This window comes from Nymphaea colorata, chromosome 1 (assembly GCF_008831285.2).
Source record: "Nymphaea colorata isolate Beijing-Zhang1983 chromosome 1, ASM883128v2, whole genome shotgun sequence".
Classification (NCBI taxonomy): Eukaryota; Viridiplantae; Streptophyta; class Magnoliopsida; order Nymphaeales; family Nymphaeaceae; genus Nymphaea; species Nymphaea colorata.
In genome coordinates, this window is record NC_045138.2 from 15,848,239 (window position 1) to 15,866,034 (window position 17,796).

Sequence of the window (17,796 nt, forward strand, 5' to 3'; positions counted from 1 at the left end):
ATAAACAAACATCAATTGAGATTCAAGCCACCTTGACTTGCGATCCTTCCAACGAGAGCCACCTTCAAGACTGGTCTATGCAATGTTGGGGCCCTTTCGAGCTTTATGAATGTTGGTTGACTTATGCTACCTTCCAATCAGAGTTGATATCCGACCTGATGGATATTTCTTGTCCTCACAGTTACTCCCAATCTTGATCAAGATTGAAATACTATATAAGAAAACACAGAAAATACAATGGTGGAAAAGCAACAGGAAGATGTTTAATGAATCAGCAGACTTACATGATAAAGAGGCATACTTCTGGTTAAGTATTGTACAACTTTGTAGTTTCAGAAAAATAAAAAAAGAAAGAAAAAGAAGATGGAAAGACCAAACTCACAATCACATCACCATATAAAACGTGAACACCACCGACCTAGAAAAGACAGTTCCAGAACCAAAGAACCAGCACCAACAAACCCAAGTTAGGCAGAGTAGTTAGTCATCAACAACTACTTTATCTCCATGCTTCAACTCGTGCCAAACTTGAACTTATATGGCTCACGATGCTCATTCCTCTCGACTTCTCAGCTGGTACTGTTGCTTGGTCTGTATTCTGTACGTTTGTTTTCTTTGCAACCTTCTTTGCATTTGAATTGTTCTTATTTCCATGGCTATCTTTAGTGCTGGTTTTTGAACTAGTTGCAGCAACTTTTGGTCCATCAGATAGACGTGTGGACTGAGAAGGCTCCTCTGATGGGCTTTCTGTGGCAGTAGGCTTACTACAGCAATCAGTACTAGATTTGTCTTCATGAGGTTCACTGCCGTCACCTACATCATCAATCAAAGATTGATTATTGGGATCAGTTGTTGGAAATATATGCTCTTGCTGTTCTTGCTCCTCTTTGGTGCTTATGCTTAGACAGCACTGTGATGAAGTATGCTTATCATTTTCATCAGAGGGATCCGATTGAGAAGATGGTGCTGCTTGAAGAACAGAATCCTGCCTTTCTCTTAGTGTCTTCAAGATCAACGTCTTCAAGAAATTCATGACTTGAACTGCATACATCAATGCACTTAAGGGATCTGCCATCTGAAAATGGGAATCGTTGATGGACAATTTCAAATCAGGTAGCTACAAAAATAAGGAGTCACTGAGAAAGTTGCAAATCAGGAAGGTAAACAATTAAGAACCAAAGGAAGAAAATTTTACATCAGGTAGTCACAGAGATAAGTAGCAGCCATTAACAAAATTGTAAAACAGGTAGCTAAGAAGATAAGAAAGGAAACGTCGAATCAGATAACCACCTGTGTCATGTTTGGTGCAAACACCATAGCAACATTGCGAGCATTCATCTTGTTTATGTGCTCCTCTTGAACAACATCAGCCATCAAATTAATAGCCCAATCCAGAAGAGCTGCTTCTGTTGATGGCAAAAGCCTGACAAGTTGGAGGCAGTCCTCCTCTGTGTTTGCTTGCATTACCTGCTCAGGAGTAAGAGAATCTAGCACCCCTTTTGGGAGTTCTCTGAACCAGGCCTGGACAAATCCCCGGAAAGAATGAGAACCCAGAATCCGCAGCTCATGGATGACATAATATTATGATAATCTCTAATTGAAAGATGATTGGAGATAAAAAGGTGCAAGAAAACAATGAATTAATTGTAGCTCTTCTAGACACATGATATTCCACCGCATCCAAAAAAGTAAGATAGCTTCATCGCACAAAATGCTTTAGAAAAAAACATGCAGATCCAACTGCTCGGGTGTTAGAAAAGAATTTTGAATATTAAAAACTATGGACAATAACTATAACATTCCAGTTCAACTGTTAATGTCAAGATGGTTAGACATATATTAACCAAAGAACATGGAATGTAAACATCTGTCTTTGCTCCTTGGAGTATCTTTTACATTCTCGTCTTTCATCAGATATACGCTAAGTGGCATTAAAATAATTCGTTGACTGGAAAGGCAAATAGAAGTCATTAAGAACTACTAGCAATGGGGACAAGGCAAGAATTTGTATTGCCAACTCATCTTACCCTGACAACATTTAATCCCACCCTACTTCCTCATGGTAAAAATTCCTTTCAAAGTTGATGTTTCACAGTCTTTCCAGAAAATCACGGGATTTACAGAATGTTAGTACCACTCACTTCAGCACAATATTAAAGAAAAGAACTATCAGTTAACAGCAGATCAAAATAAGCACACTAATTCATGCCTTGCATGAGTAACAATTTCATAACCAGAAGCAAGGAGTGATAAGCCACATTTAATGCAGAATCCATAAATTATTTTAGTACTAGACATTAATAGAGTATGATCAGGACTAAGGTAAATAACATTTTGCCTTCTCTAATTTTGATTTTATGTTTTAGTTACAAATAATCATATACCTGTGGAGATGAAGAATGAAAGTGACATGATTTCATCTTATGGTATAAAAATAGTCTTCCTGAGTTATAAATAGTCATATGTACCTGTGGGCATGAAGCGTGGGACGTGACATGATTTCATCTTATGGTATAAAAATATTCTAGTTATAAGAAGACAATATTTAAAATGTTTGACTCTTTAATGTCCTTTTATGTCCATTCCCTAAAATTAATTCTTAAAAACCTTCAGAGATAAAAAGGAGTATCCTTTCAGAAATAACACAATAAGCAGTTCATATTCCAGGCACCCAACTAAAAATGGAAAATTCAGTTTCCTTCTTAGGAATTGCTATTTTGGAAAACAGAACATATGCTGAAAAAAAAAAAAAAACTGATTGTTAAAAAGTAAGGAAAGGATGGTTCACATGCTCCTGTTGTCCTGCTTTCCATAATAAAAGAATTGAGCTCCTGTAAATACATACAACTCCAGCACCAGTATATAATTCACGACTTAGCGTTTTTAACAATCAAGTCACATTCTTAATCAGAACACATACACAGAGAAATGCTTATTCACTGATCATTCACTTAGAGAAGTAATCCTTGTAAGAAGCAGACTGCAAACATCAAAAATAGGCTAGCCACAAGAAAGTCATCAATAATGGCTCTCAGTTCTTAAGCAATTAAACTATTGGTTCCTCATAAGAGACACCAAGGGCAAATGCTCGAGGATAGGCTACAAGAAAGCATATTTCTTCCATTCATGCTGCTGGAAGAATGAAACTGCATTCATTTCACTAAAACTTGATTGAATGTCCAAAGACGGACTTATTTGGTGGATTTGACATCCATTCATACAGGAATGTATAAAACCAAAAGTTGGTTCAAACATAATATTGGGGAGTATGTTTAGTTCATAGCCACAAACATCGTTCTCCGGGTTTTATCGGCATGGTTTTCCTCGGGTATTTATTGGCAAAGTTGTTCTTTGCGGAAAAATCATGGGAAATCTCCAAGTTTCTTTAAAAAGTAAAACAATCAAAATGTTAGGTAAAAATACAAGAAATGGAAAACTAATAAGTATTGTATTGTATTTAAGAGATCAAGTTAAATACAAACAAGAGGAAATAAAACAATGAAACACAAGTTGAGAAAAATAAAAACAGAAAATGAAAAAAAATAAATGAAAAAACAAACAAAAAATCACGATAAATTCATTTTAACGTTTTCCCAATAATATCGATATATTTTCCTGTTTTTATCGTTTTCTTTGTTTTTCTCACTAATATATTTTCAAAAATATCATGATTTTAGTTTACAAGAATCGTAAAAATGACATTAAATATCTTCAATTCCCGTTATTGCTTATTGTTTTGGATGAAGGATCTCTTGTCTGCACATTGAAAGGTGCAATATGCATGGCAATAAACATAGAGAGACAGGTATTCATCCACAGTCAATCTCCTTAAGCAGCACCCTTTTACATTATTATGCAGTTTAAAAAAAATCAATTTACCACAGAAAAGCCCCTTATTGATGCTCCCACTGGGTTAACCTGTTTTGATTAAGGGATGATGGACCACTTTAAACCTACGAGAAAGAAAAGTACATACTACAATAATACTGACTACAACTACAAAGTACAAACTAGCATAACCATCAAAATTTATAAAAGATTCAATTTAATTCTATAGACTGCTTTTAACAGTATTTTTTTTTCCCTGCAACTTAATGCAGTTAAAATAGCCAAAGAAAACAATGATTCCATAACATACATCCACACTATATGTTAAATGTCACTGCAAGTGGCACAAAAGATTATACTAAAACAGCAAAAGAATTGCTTAACATTGTTAAGAAGACAAGAAAAATAATTGATTTCATGAAAAATAAAGTACAGCCAAGATTTCCGTCTGGAATGTCTTCCAAATAAAAGTAGTGGAAGGCATGACCTGCATTCACGAAACCTGCTATAGGATATTCCATATAAAGTTGAGGGCATAAGAAGCATTTATTGATGGATACTGTAAATTCTACCTTTATCAGTCCAGATAAACAATGGACATCAATGTTATCTGGGACAATGCCCTTGTTCAACTGGTCCCTAAGATATTCCTCTTGGCTGTTCTCCGCGTTGATCCTAAATATGCCCTCAGCCTACACATTGATCATGACAGGCAATAAATTGATTATTAATCTGAAAGATAAGGAAGGACGGTCATCAAAATAGGGAAGTGCATACTTGAAGTCCCCCTTGAGCATACAATTTTCTCTGCATCTGCAAGAGTATGGTTGGGACACTATTCCCTCTGGTGTCGTAGGAACACTGCATAGATTCTGTAGAGACCCCAAAGACACTTGCACTGCGCATCCACAAAAAGTGTATTAAAACCTTAGTAGGAGAAAAAAAAATGAAAAAGGACCATTTTTTGCTGCACAGGTTCAGACCAGTGAGTAGGTGATGATACAGCAGGTTGAAGTTCATGTCACCAATAACCATCTAGGTGTTTTTACTCTTGCAGTTGAAAGAGTTGGCAGTACTTTCACAGCATTTACTATCAAACGTATGCAGAGCCAGAAGATCTTTAATTCAAAAGAAAAAACTCCTAGTTGCGGAAAAAACATTTTGCTTTCAAAAATGTTACCTAGCTTGTTTTAAGTCCAAAGACCAAAGGACATCTTTTACCAAAGACCAATACGCTACCATACATGAAAACAAAACAGATGATATTAACCACAAGGATCAGTCATTTCTAACCTAAACTGCCCAAAGAGGCTGCTAAAGCAAAACTTGATTAATTAGGGAAATACTGATTCATCATTTAACGATTTTACAGAATAATTCAGTGCAGAAACCAGGTAAATTTTTTTGTTTAAACCTACAGAAAAGACATGAATGCAGCAAATTGTGACCACGTGAAACATAATTAACAGTACTGAAACAGAACGAAGAGATCAGTGCAAAACCATTATTCCGCGCAGTCACCATGGTCTTGAAATGCATTATATGGCCTTGGAGGCAACATCTGGGATGCATTATACTACAGTATTAAAGAATTGTGACGTGAGTTGCCAATAACTTCGATTTGATTTATCAAAAAGAATTGGCATGAGTATGTAAAAAATGAAATGAGTTATTAAAATTAAAGCCGAACATTTAATCAAGCAATTAATGTAACTGTTCATCTTGTATAAACTATAAAGACACAAAAACAAAAGAATGGGTATGCTTTACGAAACTCACTAAACGAATTTAAAGCGATATACAGCCTGTAGTTTCATGCGAAAAACAGTATCAAATTTTTTTCATCAATAAAGAGCATGTAAAGCCATTGATGCATGCCAAACTATGAGCCATGTTCCATTGTCATCATTTGTCAAATAGCAATAATCTTCCCGTCCAATGATCTTTCCATCCACATCTACAACAGAAATATCATTTACATATTTCATTATCAATTCAACAGTTCTAAACAGTATTCTGATTTCTTTCTATTTTAGCAAGAAAAGACCATAACTCGATTTCCGCTATTTATTATCCTCCGAAACTGCCACTCCAATTATTTTCCTCAAAAAAAATAAGGTAAAGAATACAGTTCGCCACGAGTTTGTACGTGAATGACGTGAGTTTTGTGAAGTACTTGAGAAACATTTGGAAGTCTAGCTGTGAAAAAATGCAGAGGTAGAAGGAACACAAAAGGGAAACCATTGAAGAACACACAAACCTGGCACTAGGGGCCCTTCTGGGCACGTCAGGCTCAAACTCATCAGGCAACCCCAAAAACCCATTGAACCTATCGAACGTGACATGGGCAACATGCCTCACATCCGTCGGCCACCCGATATCCATAGAGGAGACATCCTCCTTATCAGTGTTGCAAGGCACCATGGACTTCCTGAAAGCAGCCACCAACAGAGCCAACAAGGAGAGAGTATCCCCACCGTCTTCCTCCACCACCGCCTCTTCCGCCACCTCCTCAGCCACTCTCTCGTCCAAGTTCTGCCCGCCAACCAAGAAATTGGCCGGAGAACTCAAGTGGGTGTGATGGATCTGCCCCAAATCACCACCATTACCATTGTCTAATGGGTAGAAGGGTGAAGAGCCTGGAGAGGAAGAAGAAAAACGAGGGCTCTGGAGTACCTCAGTCATGGTTGGCATCCAAGAGGAGGAAGAAAGAGAAGAAGTAATTAAAAAAGGAGGAGGAAAAATGAATATTAAAAATGGGGAGTTGGGGTCAGGTTGACGGGAGAAGCATCAGGGAGAGCATGCTTTGAGTTGGATTCAAGGCAGGATTTCTGTTCTTCGTGGGGTGGTTTCCTCCTTTTCCTCTCTGCCTTTTTCCTTCAATTTGAAAACTCTCTCTCTCCCTCTCCCACATTTTTAATAATAATAATTTAGGAGAACGTGAGAATCATGAAGAGAGAGAGGGTGGTGGTGCAGTTGCTGCGCTGGAGCTCTTCTGTGTGTATGTGTGCGTGTGGTATTGCTTTTACTCCTTTGTGGAACTGGGGAGGAGGGATTGTGTTGATTTGAAGCAAAGGGCTTCCTTTTCTTACAGACGAGGGGAAAAGGAATTTTAAGTACAAGAGTGATGACGACGCGTTGCAATTGCTTTTTGTTCATGTTTTTATGTGTGGGCCTCGCACCTGCGCGGAGGGAAGCCTTTTCTTCAACTTCATTCCTCATAACTTCATTTGTCATAAAGGATCAGCCTTAATGCTTCTTATAACCTCTCCCAATCTCTCCCGGCTCACTGGTCGCTACCATCCTTTCCTCGCGCGGCCATCCATGGCTGAGATTGGCTTGATGATTTAGGTAGGAATGAGCCTGCTCGTCGTAGCTTTCTAAAACTGCATAATTCTATGTAAGGGTTGGAACGACCTGAGAGAGGGAGAGCCGTGAGCCTGGAATTGGGCTCGAGAACTTGGCAAACGAGAAGTGGGTCTCTCCTGGTTAAACAACACACCAAATAGATCTTGGTCTTAACAAAGTCCAAAAGTATCGTGCTTCTCATATTTGGTACAGGACAGGTACCAATGTCCTGTGTTATTTTCTTTCTTTCTCTGGAGCATGAGAGCCAAATCTGCAGCCCGATCGAGTCACGACGCTGGTGCTTCCGAGTTCTGTAGAAGTCAAACAAGTAGTGAGAGAGAGAGAGCATTTTCTGTGTGCCGGTCATGGTTGCAAGCAGGAACAGGTCAATTTTCTGGCCTGTTCTATTGCAGAGATGCTTGCCTTACAGACAAGTTGTTCATATTACGCGTGGACTCACACCAAATGCAAGGACGCAAAATCTTGCCCATGACTTTGAAATTTTAGTTACTTCTAAAACATGAAAAGTAAGATCACAGGTCCGTGAAAGAAGTGTTCAGATTAGGAGCTGGTGAAAATAAAGCTTTAGTGGTTTCTACATGCCACATTAATTTACCTTTTCAGTACTTCGGAAGGAATGGAAATTATGGAGGTGAAATTTGAGGATGGCGACAGAAGTAAAGATTGGAGCAAATTTTTGAATGGCGACGGAAGTAAAGACTGGAGCAAATTTTTGATAAGTACACTTCGTCGTTCTCATATTTGTCTCAACTCCAACTCCCTATGACGGGTAAAAGTAGATGAGCAACTCAATCTTAGATCTACTTTGCAAATATGGGTTTTGTGAAGCACATGGTAAGCTTGAACAGCCTGCATCCATGTTGGACTTGGCTCTGGGGGTCAGACCATCTTCTTTCTTCTAAAAACAGATAGGCTTGTGCTGGCCAATGTCTACCCAAACAGAATGAACATACAGAAACTTTATGGCCATTTTAGCTAATATTATATGTATTTTCGGAGTTACAGTAACGTACAATTGATTCAAAATACTTAAGTAGCTCCCATGCAAATAGATAAACTTTTGATTCAGATTCTATTTCAAACAACTTGGTTTGAGCCTCTCATATGCTTACAGCTCAAAATTTTATTATTATTTTTCTCTTGAAGCTATGCATTTACATGAAAACAAGGTGGTTGAGCTAAGCTGATTTAAGCCCAATGTGCTTAAGAACTTGGCTCAGCTAATACCATCTTGCTATAACAGATGAATTAAGCTTAAGCCTGGAAGACATTAAGCTTGGCCAGTAGGATCTGGTAAAAATAAGACAGGAATAAAAGATTGAACACTTCATCAGAACATGTCAGAGAAGAGTGGAAATCTACAGCTAATTTTTTGGTTTTAAATTCAATCAAAGACAACTAAGCAAACTTGATATTTAATCAAATTATCCAGTTTCGCTTGAACAAATCAAACCTATGCTTGTTCCGTTACATAACAGCAGACCAGGTCATCAATTCGCCGCTGAATTTTTAAATATAATACCAGAAAATGGTTTAAGCTTTCTTCATGTGAACTAACACAACTGTGGTCGTGGTCCGCATGTTCTTAATACCATCAACATTAGGAATTCAATAATCGATCCAGCCTAGAGAATTAAACAATTTGAACTGGAGGCAGGTTCAGATCTGACTTAATCGGGTCCGATTGGATCTCACTTAACCAGAGGGCATGTTTTTCTGATACTAAATCTGGGTCCAACTTAGAACCCATGTTTACCTCATTCAGATTCGGTTTTCTTGCGCCAGTCTCCAGGTGGATTTAAATTAAAACTTGGATTCAGATGAGAAATCTAATTCATCAAATCTAGATTCTGGTGAATGTATAACCAGATAAATCGGATTCATTTACACTGCTGATCCAGCTTCTTTGAGAACATGCCATGGGATCATATCATGTTCTGCAAGACAAATATGTAAGGCCTAACAACAGGCAGCCTTTGGTTCATTTGTCAGCACATAAATTCTTCTCCAAGTCACTTTCTCTCATCATGTGGAAGAAAGCCCTAAACTTACAGATGAAGTGTGCCTATTGATCCAGCTGCCAAATAATCATTGATGAATCCCTGAACTTTTTACCTCCTTCAACTTGAAGATTCAAATTCTAGAACTTTATAGAACCAATAAACATGCCAACCCTAAGAGCCCAAAGAATTTCTATATGAACCTTGTTTCCATGTCAAAGTTAATTAATTAGAAAACCATGGGACATATATATTTAAGAGGAAAAGAAAAGACAAACAGGAACTGTTCAAGTACTAGGCAGCTTAATGGGCGGAACCAGAAAAAAAAAAGTGAAAAGTGCTTTGCTTTACAAGGACACAATTGTGAACTTGAAATCTGAAGTGGAAGAAGGAAATGGGTGATTTCAAAATTTGAAAGTGCCAACCTGCTTTTTTGAAAATGCCAACATGCTTTTACATAAAGTTTGAGAAAAAGGAGGACCTAGGTGCTGTCTTTTCCTGAACGTGAGAAACTTACGTTAGAATTTGGAAGTACTCAGAAATTGGCATTTCTTGCAGGGAGTCAAGTTTCAAATTCTAATTTGGTGCCTGATAAGCTCTCCTCTACCAATAATTGGAACTCTGAAAAAAAAGCTTAAAAAAAAGATGCATCTCACTAGGACATTATGCCAAATAAGATACTTGACATAGTACAAGACATATTTGAATAGACTGGTAGCATTTGACTCTTATGGAATGATGAAGCATCCGTGCACTTCTATACCAAAAAAAAAAAAAAAATTGACAGAGTATCTTCCTGACTCTTTAAGGTTAGCTTGCAACTGGGTCAGATTTGGTATGAGGAACTAGTCATTCTTTTTTGTTCCGGTAACAGGCCCTATTCCAACATAACTTCCAATCTATTCAGATATCCCGGTTCGGGCCCATTCGCATCCCTGTTTTGGGGTAAGCACATAACAAGCTGCAGTTCCCCATGTCATGCTTGCAGAGAAGAGGAGCTTGCTGGTGATGGGTTAACCACTTTTTCAGAGTTTAAAGTTAGGGTGGTTATTCTCTCTCTCTCTCTCTCTCTCTCTCTCTCTCTCTATATATATATATATATATATATATATATATATATATATATATAGATATAGATATATATAGACACACACACACAAAAAAAAATGGAAAAACGAGGGCCAGAAAACAGTTGCTTACCAGCGGCCCATTGGCAACCCTGCTTCAACGCATGGACAGAATATTATTTAGATTATCCGTCTAAATAAGCTAGCATACCATTCACAAGCAAATACCTGTGTGCCATTTATGGGAATCCAGGTCACTAATAGAAGTAGGGCAACAACTTGGCCTCATGCTATTAGAGAAAGCCAAAGAATCAATGTATCGCCAGAAGTTCAACACTTCTCGTCTCAATTTCTATAATGATACTAGTGTTTGCATCAGCCATAGCTAGATATCTCAAAGAAAGAGGACCAACTTTTTTCAAGTTTTGGCATGGGTTTGTCTCAGGTCAGCAATTATAATTAGGATTCTCATGAGCATCGCTCAATGTGCAACGTAAACTGAAGTTATGCTGCTCCTGAGAGGGTTCATGTCGGAGATTCCTCCAGACCCACTTGAGAAAATGCAGTCTGCAAAAACATGCCCCAGCGCACATAAAAGATGTGTTTCATTTCTCTGTTTTACCAAATTTTTGAGACTCAGCCCATGCAAATACCATTCCACCATCTATGGTCTAAAATTCTGCAGGTTAGCATCATCTGCCACAGTACCTGCTGGATTTGGTGTTAAATAACACATTAGAAGGCGTCAACTTCTAGAACACCAGGGAAGAACTGCATCAAGCACCGGCAGGAATCGTGACTAGGTAGGTTAGAAGAAAAGCATGAGAGCATCAGGCACCGGCAGGAATCGTGACTTAGGTAGGTTAGAAGAAAGGAAGGAGAAGATTAGGCACTAAGGTCTAAACAACCAGGAGACCACGACCATTCAAGTCCTGCAGGAATCAAATGCTAATGAATGTAGAGATTCAGGGCATCGCCATACGCTCGTCAGCCTTCAGATAGATAACTTACAACAGATCGTTAGTCCTATCGTAGCTTATGGAGAAAGTATAAAAAAAACAAACTACTAAATTAACTACTAATTTTAATATATCTTTCTGTATGAAATAGCACAGGATGGGCTGGCACACCTACACGTGCAGGCACGAATTGCAACCGACAAGCTGTATATATTATAGTATTCATATTCAAGACCGCTTAGATAAAACTACAAGAAGCAACGACGGCTCCTACATCAAACCCATCAAAAGAGTGCACCACCACCAAGGAGCATAGAACATGAGTAATCTGAATATGAAACACGATAATCCGGGAAAAGATGGGAAAAAAAAAAAGAGCTGCATAAAAGCAGTGGCAACATCTGAAGCCATCTGTATAATACCAGGCAGCTAAATCTAAAACATTCTATAGGGTTAAAGCAAAGCTAAGACAGTTGGAAAGCTCTATCTACTCTGGTGTGGATGGCAGACAAAGATGCTTCATATAATCATATTACAGCTGCTTCGCCGGACCTATCAACCCTTACTAACTGGTTCAAGAGCTTCAATCATCACTACACTGTTTCCTCTGATGACCTGCACAACCACACAATTAAATTAGTGAAGTTACCCAACCCCGACCAGATGGATACAGAATCCACTTGCTTCAACATGTGGCTATATCAAGATTGCTCATTTTCCCATTCAGTTTTATGAGGGAATAACTCCAGTATAGCAGAGGGTCTTCACTGGAGTTGGACCAGAACCTGGTCACTTCAGAAGCTGCAGATGAACTTTATTGATTTCAAGAATATTCTAAATTTTGGAGGAAAAGAAAAAGCAGAACACTTACCACCATCCCTATCTCAGTCTTTTCATTGCCATTAACCTCCACAGTGTTGTCCACCACCAAATTCATAAACTGATCGAATCCACGAAGCGTGCCAACGACCACTCTATTCGCGTTCAGTTTTACTGAACCAAAGAAATGCAGTTTAGAATCCAATAGAATAACCCCAAAGCGATTAAACACATTTTAGAAATTCTGGCAGCCCTCCAGGATGAGCCAAATAATATGTTATCATAAAGGTGCTGCTTTCCAGCCCATGCAAAAATCAGGAGAGTCTAAATATCTCTAACTGATTCCCACAGTTATTTAAACACATTTATTTTGACTTATGAACCCTCAAATTTCTCAGGTTGTGATAGCTTAATCACATGTACAGAAAAACCAGCTACAACAAACAGAACTGATGCAACCTGTGACTCGTGGCTGGTAATTACAGGTTAAGGTAAATATACTTTTGATCTTCCAATTGTAGATCACAAGCATGACTTTACATAATTTTCAGCACACACAATTTATATAGCTACACAATAATGCGAAGATTAAACATGAAATTGCAACTCGCAGATTACACAAAATGTAGCACTTTCACTTATAAATTTTAAATTTAAGATACACAAAATGTGTCATTTCACAGCGCACTAGCTACATGTTGGCACGTTAAGAAGATGTATGTCCCCAGAAATGTCTCAAAAACTGAAACACTGAGGAACAAAGATCACCAAAAAAGACAGAATAACACAACGAACAGTTAATATATTAAGACATTCAGGAAGATCAAACACAAAAAATCAAACTGTCGCAATAACAATGCCAACATGACTATAGCTATCTGTCACAGGATTGACAAGCAAGCTTGCCAAGTAGCAAATAGAAAGAATTCCAAAAGGTGACTATAGAAAATCAGAAAAAAGGCTGTGTATCACGCCACAAAGAACTACAAGTCTGATGAAGGTGAATAGCAAACAGAGACCTTCATTACAAATTACAGGTAAATCCCATGAATATTGAACCATTTAACAATCATAATCACAAATACAGTTGTCTAATTTTTATCTGCAAGGTTTTCCTTGGGTGTTAATTGGAAATTTGTTTCTCTCAGGTCCAAAGTTCAAAACCTATGTGTTAGAAAGAAATTTAGTCTGAGAATCTCAAGGAAAGGAAAATAAGAAATTATACAAAAATTAATGGAAAATTATGAAATATGAATTCTGTTACTATATTTTTATAAAAAAATATGGCAAAATTCAAAAAAGTTATTGAAATGTTAAAGACACAAAAGAAAGGTTGAAATAAAATGATATATATGGCAATGCTATATCCATTACTCGTGTCAGAACCTTAATTTTTGTTTGCTCAGAAACATTGATTAAATCTTTAATGTTTGACAAGAAGAATTAGTAGGACAGATAAAACTTGTCATTAAGCTTCTCAAGATCGATACAGCAACACAGAATTGGCTGGATTTAAGCATGCTACTTCTGATCTGGACCCAATGTTGACTGCCTAGGCAACTTAATCACACAGAGCGGATGAGTAGATGACAAAGTTGTAGGTGCCAAATGTGAAGCAAATACCATTCGGTTTCCATTCAGCAAAATAAAATTATTAGTTGCTCTAGTCACAAATCTTAACATGACTAGGACAGAATCTTCTAACATATAATATTTGTCTAAGCAGTGAAATGTACATCTTTTCATTCACACTTTAAAACAAATGGATTATGTTACAAAATGGAGCTATGCATGAATTCCATGAGGAAGCGATTTCATCTCTCTTATGCATGTGTAATAACATGCAAGAAGCACTGACCATATCAAAGAAGCATAACAGCATGATCAACAGCAACATTCTTTATTCAATATAAGCAGCCATATCCTAGCTAACCCACTCTCCTGGATGCTTGGATGCACTTAACATCAGTGAAGATCATTTTCTAACCATATATCTATATGAAATAAAAAGAGGAAGGTGGTGGCGGTGGGCCTTGCACCATGACATGAAATGTCAAAAATGCTTTCAGCAAACAGAATACCAATTGACGCAACCAGCACATAAAAACTCCATCACTGAACTCGCATGACTTTGTACCTAAATACATTTTATTGGATACTTGGATGCGTTAGTGGCTGCTAGGCACAGCCACAGAAGATATGGAAGCATTGTGCACTTTCCAGTTTAACACAACGTTTGGTAGCTTCCACTCGTAACATTTTCAGCCACAACCAAGTGCCAGTTTTAGTCCATGCCCACACACGCTATACAGAAAACAGGGAAATTTTCAGAAACTAAGAGCATAGAGCACATTGCACGGTTCGAGCAAGTCTCATCTTTTCCAAAACAAGTTAGGCATCTCAGCCACCAGTAAAGTAAAAGCACCGTTAAGAATCCAAGCATACGGTGCCAATGGAAAGACTTGGGAAAAGAAGAAGACCACTGAAGACTTGAGAAGGAATCAAAGTGTAACGAAAGACTGGTAGGGGACTGAAAGAATAGCTCCAACCAGAAAGAAATGAAGAAATTGAGTTAATTAGTCGGACTCATGGCCCCGCGCTAAAGCTTGATGAAGAGGTTTGATGAGCCTGTCCGAGTTCAATGAAACAAAATTTGGGTACCCATCTGAAGGAATTTAAGTTTCGGAGAAATCTGTCTCCCCTCAAGCTATATACCAAAAGTAGGAAATGGAACTGGGGTTTTTGTTACTCACTGTGAAGCTTCTTGTCCATGTACCTGTCGAAATTTAGTAGAAATTAGAAGCAAACCCCAGACAAGAAAAAACCACAAAGATCCATACGACCTCAAAACTAATGGCGAAAGAAAGCGGGACAAAAAGCCAAAAAACAGAAATAAGTTCCAAAAAAACTGTGTGTGCTTGTGTGTGTCAGTGTGTGTGCGAGAGAGAGAGAGAGAGGCTTACTTTTTGAGATCAGGGGGCTGGCCAGATTTGCTCATGGTGGAAGATGATCAACAGACCCTCTATGCGAGAGAGAGAGAGAGAGAAAGAGACCAGAGAAACCACTCCAATGTCAAAACCCTAAAGTGAGAGAAAACCCGTCCCTCCGCTTCTTCTTTTCCCTCCCCTCCCTCCAAAATTTGTTGGGCAGGAAGGAACGCTGGGGATGAAAAGCGGGTCGGGTACGGTTCCAGATCCAACGTCACCGGAAAAGAAGAGAGACCTTTTCGCAAGGGTCCGATCACGTACGCAAACTTTTGAACCGACAGATTCATATCAAAAGTTTTTGAAAACCAGGTTTTGAAAATTTTGCCTTCAAAATCAGGTTTTTGAGTTCCATCAAAATTGGGTTTTCTTAAAACTCAATTTTAACAAAACCTGGTTTTGTTTTGTAAAAGGGAGTGGAAAACTGTTCTCAAGTTGTTCAAAAACCAAGCGTGTCACTCAAACAAAGAAACAGAGTTTGGGATGTTAAACGATAGAATTTGAAGCAGATATATTTTTAATCCTATTTACTTTTTCGGATGTTAAACGTAGAATTTGAAGCAGATATATTTTTATTCATATTCACTTTTTCGGATGTTCATATATTTGAATTTGAATTCAGATTTTAATATGAACAAAGAAAAATCTATACTGTATCGCAATCTGAATCCGAATCTAATATTTAAATTAATCTTTGAACCCAAATCGACTTTTTAAGAACTAAATTTCTAAAACACATTCGGTAGCGAATATTCACTTAAAACTAAATCCAATGTGAATCTGAATCTACTGATCAATTTGAATCGGACTCAATTTCTTAATTAGATGTTAATTTGTTTACAAATCCAATTTCTTTTTAAGCAATTAGCTGAGCATATGTTTTGTGTTCTTGAGACAAGTTCATATTAAAAAATTTAAAAATGTCTCCCAAAATTCCTTTTTTTTTTTGTTGGAAATTGCTCCTGGTTATCCTCTCTCGCAGGAACAATCTAATACCTTTTCACTACAAAAAGCCAGCCGGTTGATGAGCAGGAAACAAGGGAAAGAGATGAATATTTTACAACATCAAACTCCACTAATAGAGATTACCAACAAACAGAAATCATGATCTCAGGATCTCGAGATTGCGACTTGCAAGTTAAACAAATCTGAGGCAATCTGGATGCACAAAATACCAAACTACAATAAAATCTTCAACCGTCAGTTTCTACTCCATAACTCATTCTTGATCTTCCCAGGTTTTGAGATAAACTGGTGCACTAACCTAAAAAGCCAGGTCGAGCAAGGGAACAGAGTCACACAGATCAATAACAGAGAGGTAATCACGAAATGGGAGTCGAGAATCATATTTAGACTCCAACAATCTGTGATTTGCAGCAAAATCAAAAGCACAAACATCTGAAATACGTAAAATTACAGATCAAGAAATACAAAAACGAAACAGTCACAGCAGCAAGAGCAAACATGAAGAAAGAAACAGAAACATCGCAGCACAGCATTGCTGGCTAAGCTTCTCTTCTGCAGCGAGTGATGGAAGGGCAGCCTCTGCGGTAGGGCCTGACGGGACCCCTAGCCCGATAGCAGTTGTGGGTGTAGTAAGATCTGCCGGAGCGTGGTGGGCAGGGGATTCTGTTGGCCGAGAGAGCCCCATAGCTGATGTAGTAGTGCCGGAGGGATATCCACAACAGGGATCTCCTGCTGCCCAACTCGCCGCCGAACGGCATCTCATCGTCGGCGACGCCAAGCATCTCCTCCAACTCCGAGGTCGACCACCCTATTGCCTCTGTTCCCATATCCAACCGCCCGTTCCCCACCACCATCTCCTCCTTATTTTCTTCCTCCTCGGTCGGCCTATGGTGCGACTGTTGCTTGGCGCGCACCATAGTGGATATGAAGCAAAGAGGCAGCAGGAGGAGGAGCAGGAAGGCGAGATTGGCGCCGGTAGCCATGGCTGTGATGGCTGATGGAAGGCGAAGAGAGCTAACAGATTGGTGCCAGGTTAAGTATTGAGCACCGGGAGAAATGCACCTGAGATCAACTATTTTAACTCATGTTGGTACACTCTTCTCCATGCTTCTCTGTCACTCTGCGAGCTCTGCTTAGCTTCCTGTGTCTCCTTGGTGCTATAAGCATATGGAGCCCACATATAGCTTCTCATGAATCATGAGAGAGAGAGAGAGCACCGACACTCAGGGTGCATTCTCGGGCGATGGATTCCTCCATTGATATCATTAGAAAAGCTGTAATTCTACTGAATCAGTCGGTAGTAATGAATGATGTTGATCAATACGTATATTTAAATAGAACTACTGTCTTTTTACTTTGAAAAGATTGCCGACATCAAGCTTTCCATTCTTCGTAGTTGTGCCTGTGTTGGTGAATTCAACTTTGGAAAGATCTCAAATCCTCTCCTCCCAGTTTTCTCACTTGAGATTCATGAATTTGAAGAATATTGAAGCTCTTAAATTAATAGTTCTTAAATGAATAATTTGTTTCTCACAACGGATTCATGGTGAGCCAAGACCTAAGCTCGATCATTCAGACAAGTCGACTTCAAACTCTCTTGACAACATGAAATTCATAAGAGCTTCATGGAAAAGCAACATGGGAGATAAAAGACTTTATGGAAGAAGTAAGAAACTCAATAAACTGAACTGAACTATTATGACATGCAATGTATTTCTAGGCGATAAAACCTAAAAAATGACAAGTTAATGATATCAAGATGATTGTATCTGATTTTCCTGAATTAAGAGATATATATATATAT

At 38.3% G+C, this 17,796-nt stretch overlaps 3 protein-coding genes across 3 annotated transcripts; all 3 read right to left on the minus strand.

The window, feature by feature from the left end:
• Window positions 1–241: 241 nt before the first annotated feature.
• On the minus strand, window positions 242–6,915 carry LOC116246160 (rho GTPase-activating protein 5-like). Its single transcript, XM_031617884.2, has 5 exons — window positions 6,089–6,915; window positions 4,606–4,726; window positions 4,401–4,520; window positions 1,291–1,521; window positions 242–1,075 (listed from the first exon to the last, which is right to left on the minus strand). Exons 1-5 carry the CDS (start codon window positions 6,520–6,522, stop codon window positions 500–502), a joined length of 1,482 nt encoding a protein of 493 aa, XP_031473744.1. The 5' UTR covers window positions 6,523–6,915; the 3' UTR covers window positions 242–499.
• A 4,498-nt stretch (window positions 6,916–11,413) lies between these two features.
• Window positions 11,414–15,170, minus strand: LOC116247440 (probable small nuclear ribonucleoprotein G). The gene is made up of 4 exons (XM_031619625.2): window positions 15,006–15,170; window positions 14,796–14,818; window positions 12,095–12,216; window positions 11,414–11,838 (listed from the first exon to the last, which is right to left on the minus strand). Exons 1-4 carry the CDS (start codon window positions 15,038–15,040, stop codon window positions 11,779–11,781), a joined length of 240 nt encoding a protein of 79 aa, XP_031475485.1. The 5' UTR covers window positions 15,041–15,170; the 3' UTR covers window positions 11,414–11,778.
• Window positions 15,171–16,321: 1,151 nt separating this feature from the next.
• LOC116245625 (protein RALF-like 34) lies at window positions 16,322–17,239 on the minus strand. The gene has a single exon (XM_031617084.2). It carries the CDS (start codon window positions 16,973–16,975, stop codon window positions 16,532–16,534), a length of 444 nt encoding a protein of 147 aa, XP_031472944.1. The 5' UTR covers window positions 16,976–17,239; the 3' UTR covers window positions 16,322–16,531.
• Between the last annotated feature and the right edge of the window lie 557 nt (window positions 17,240–17,796).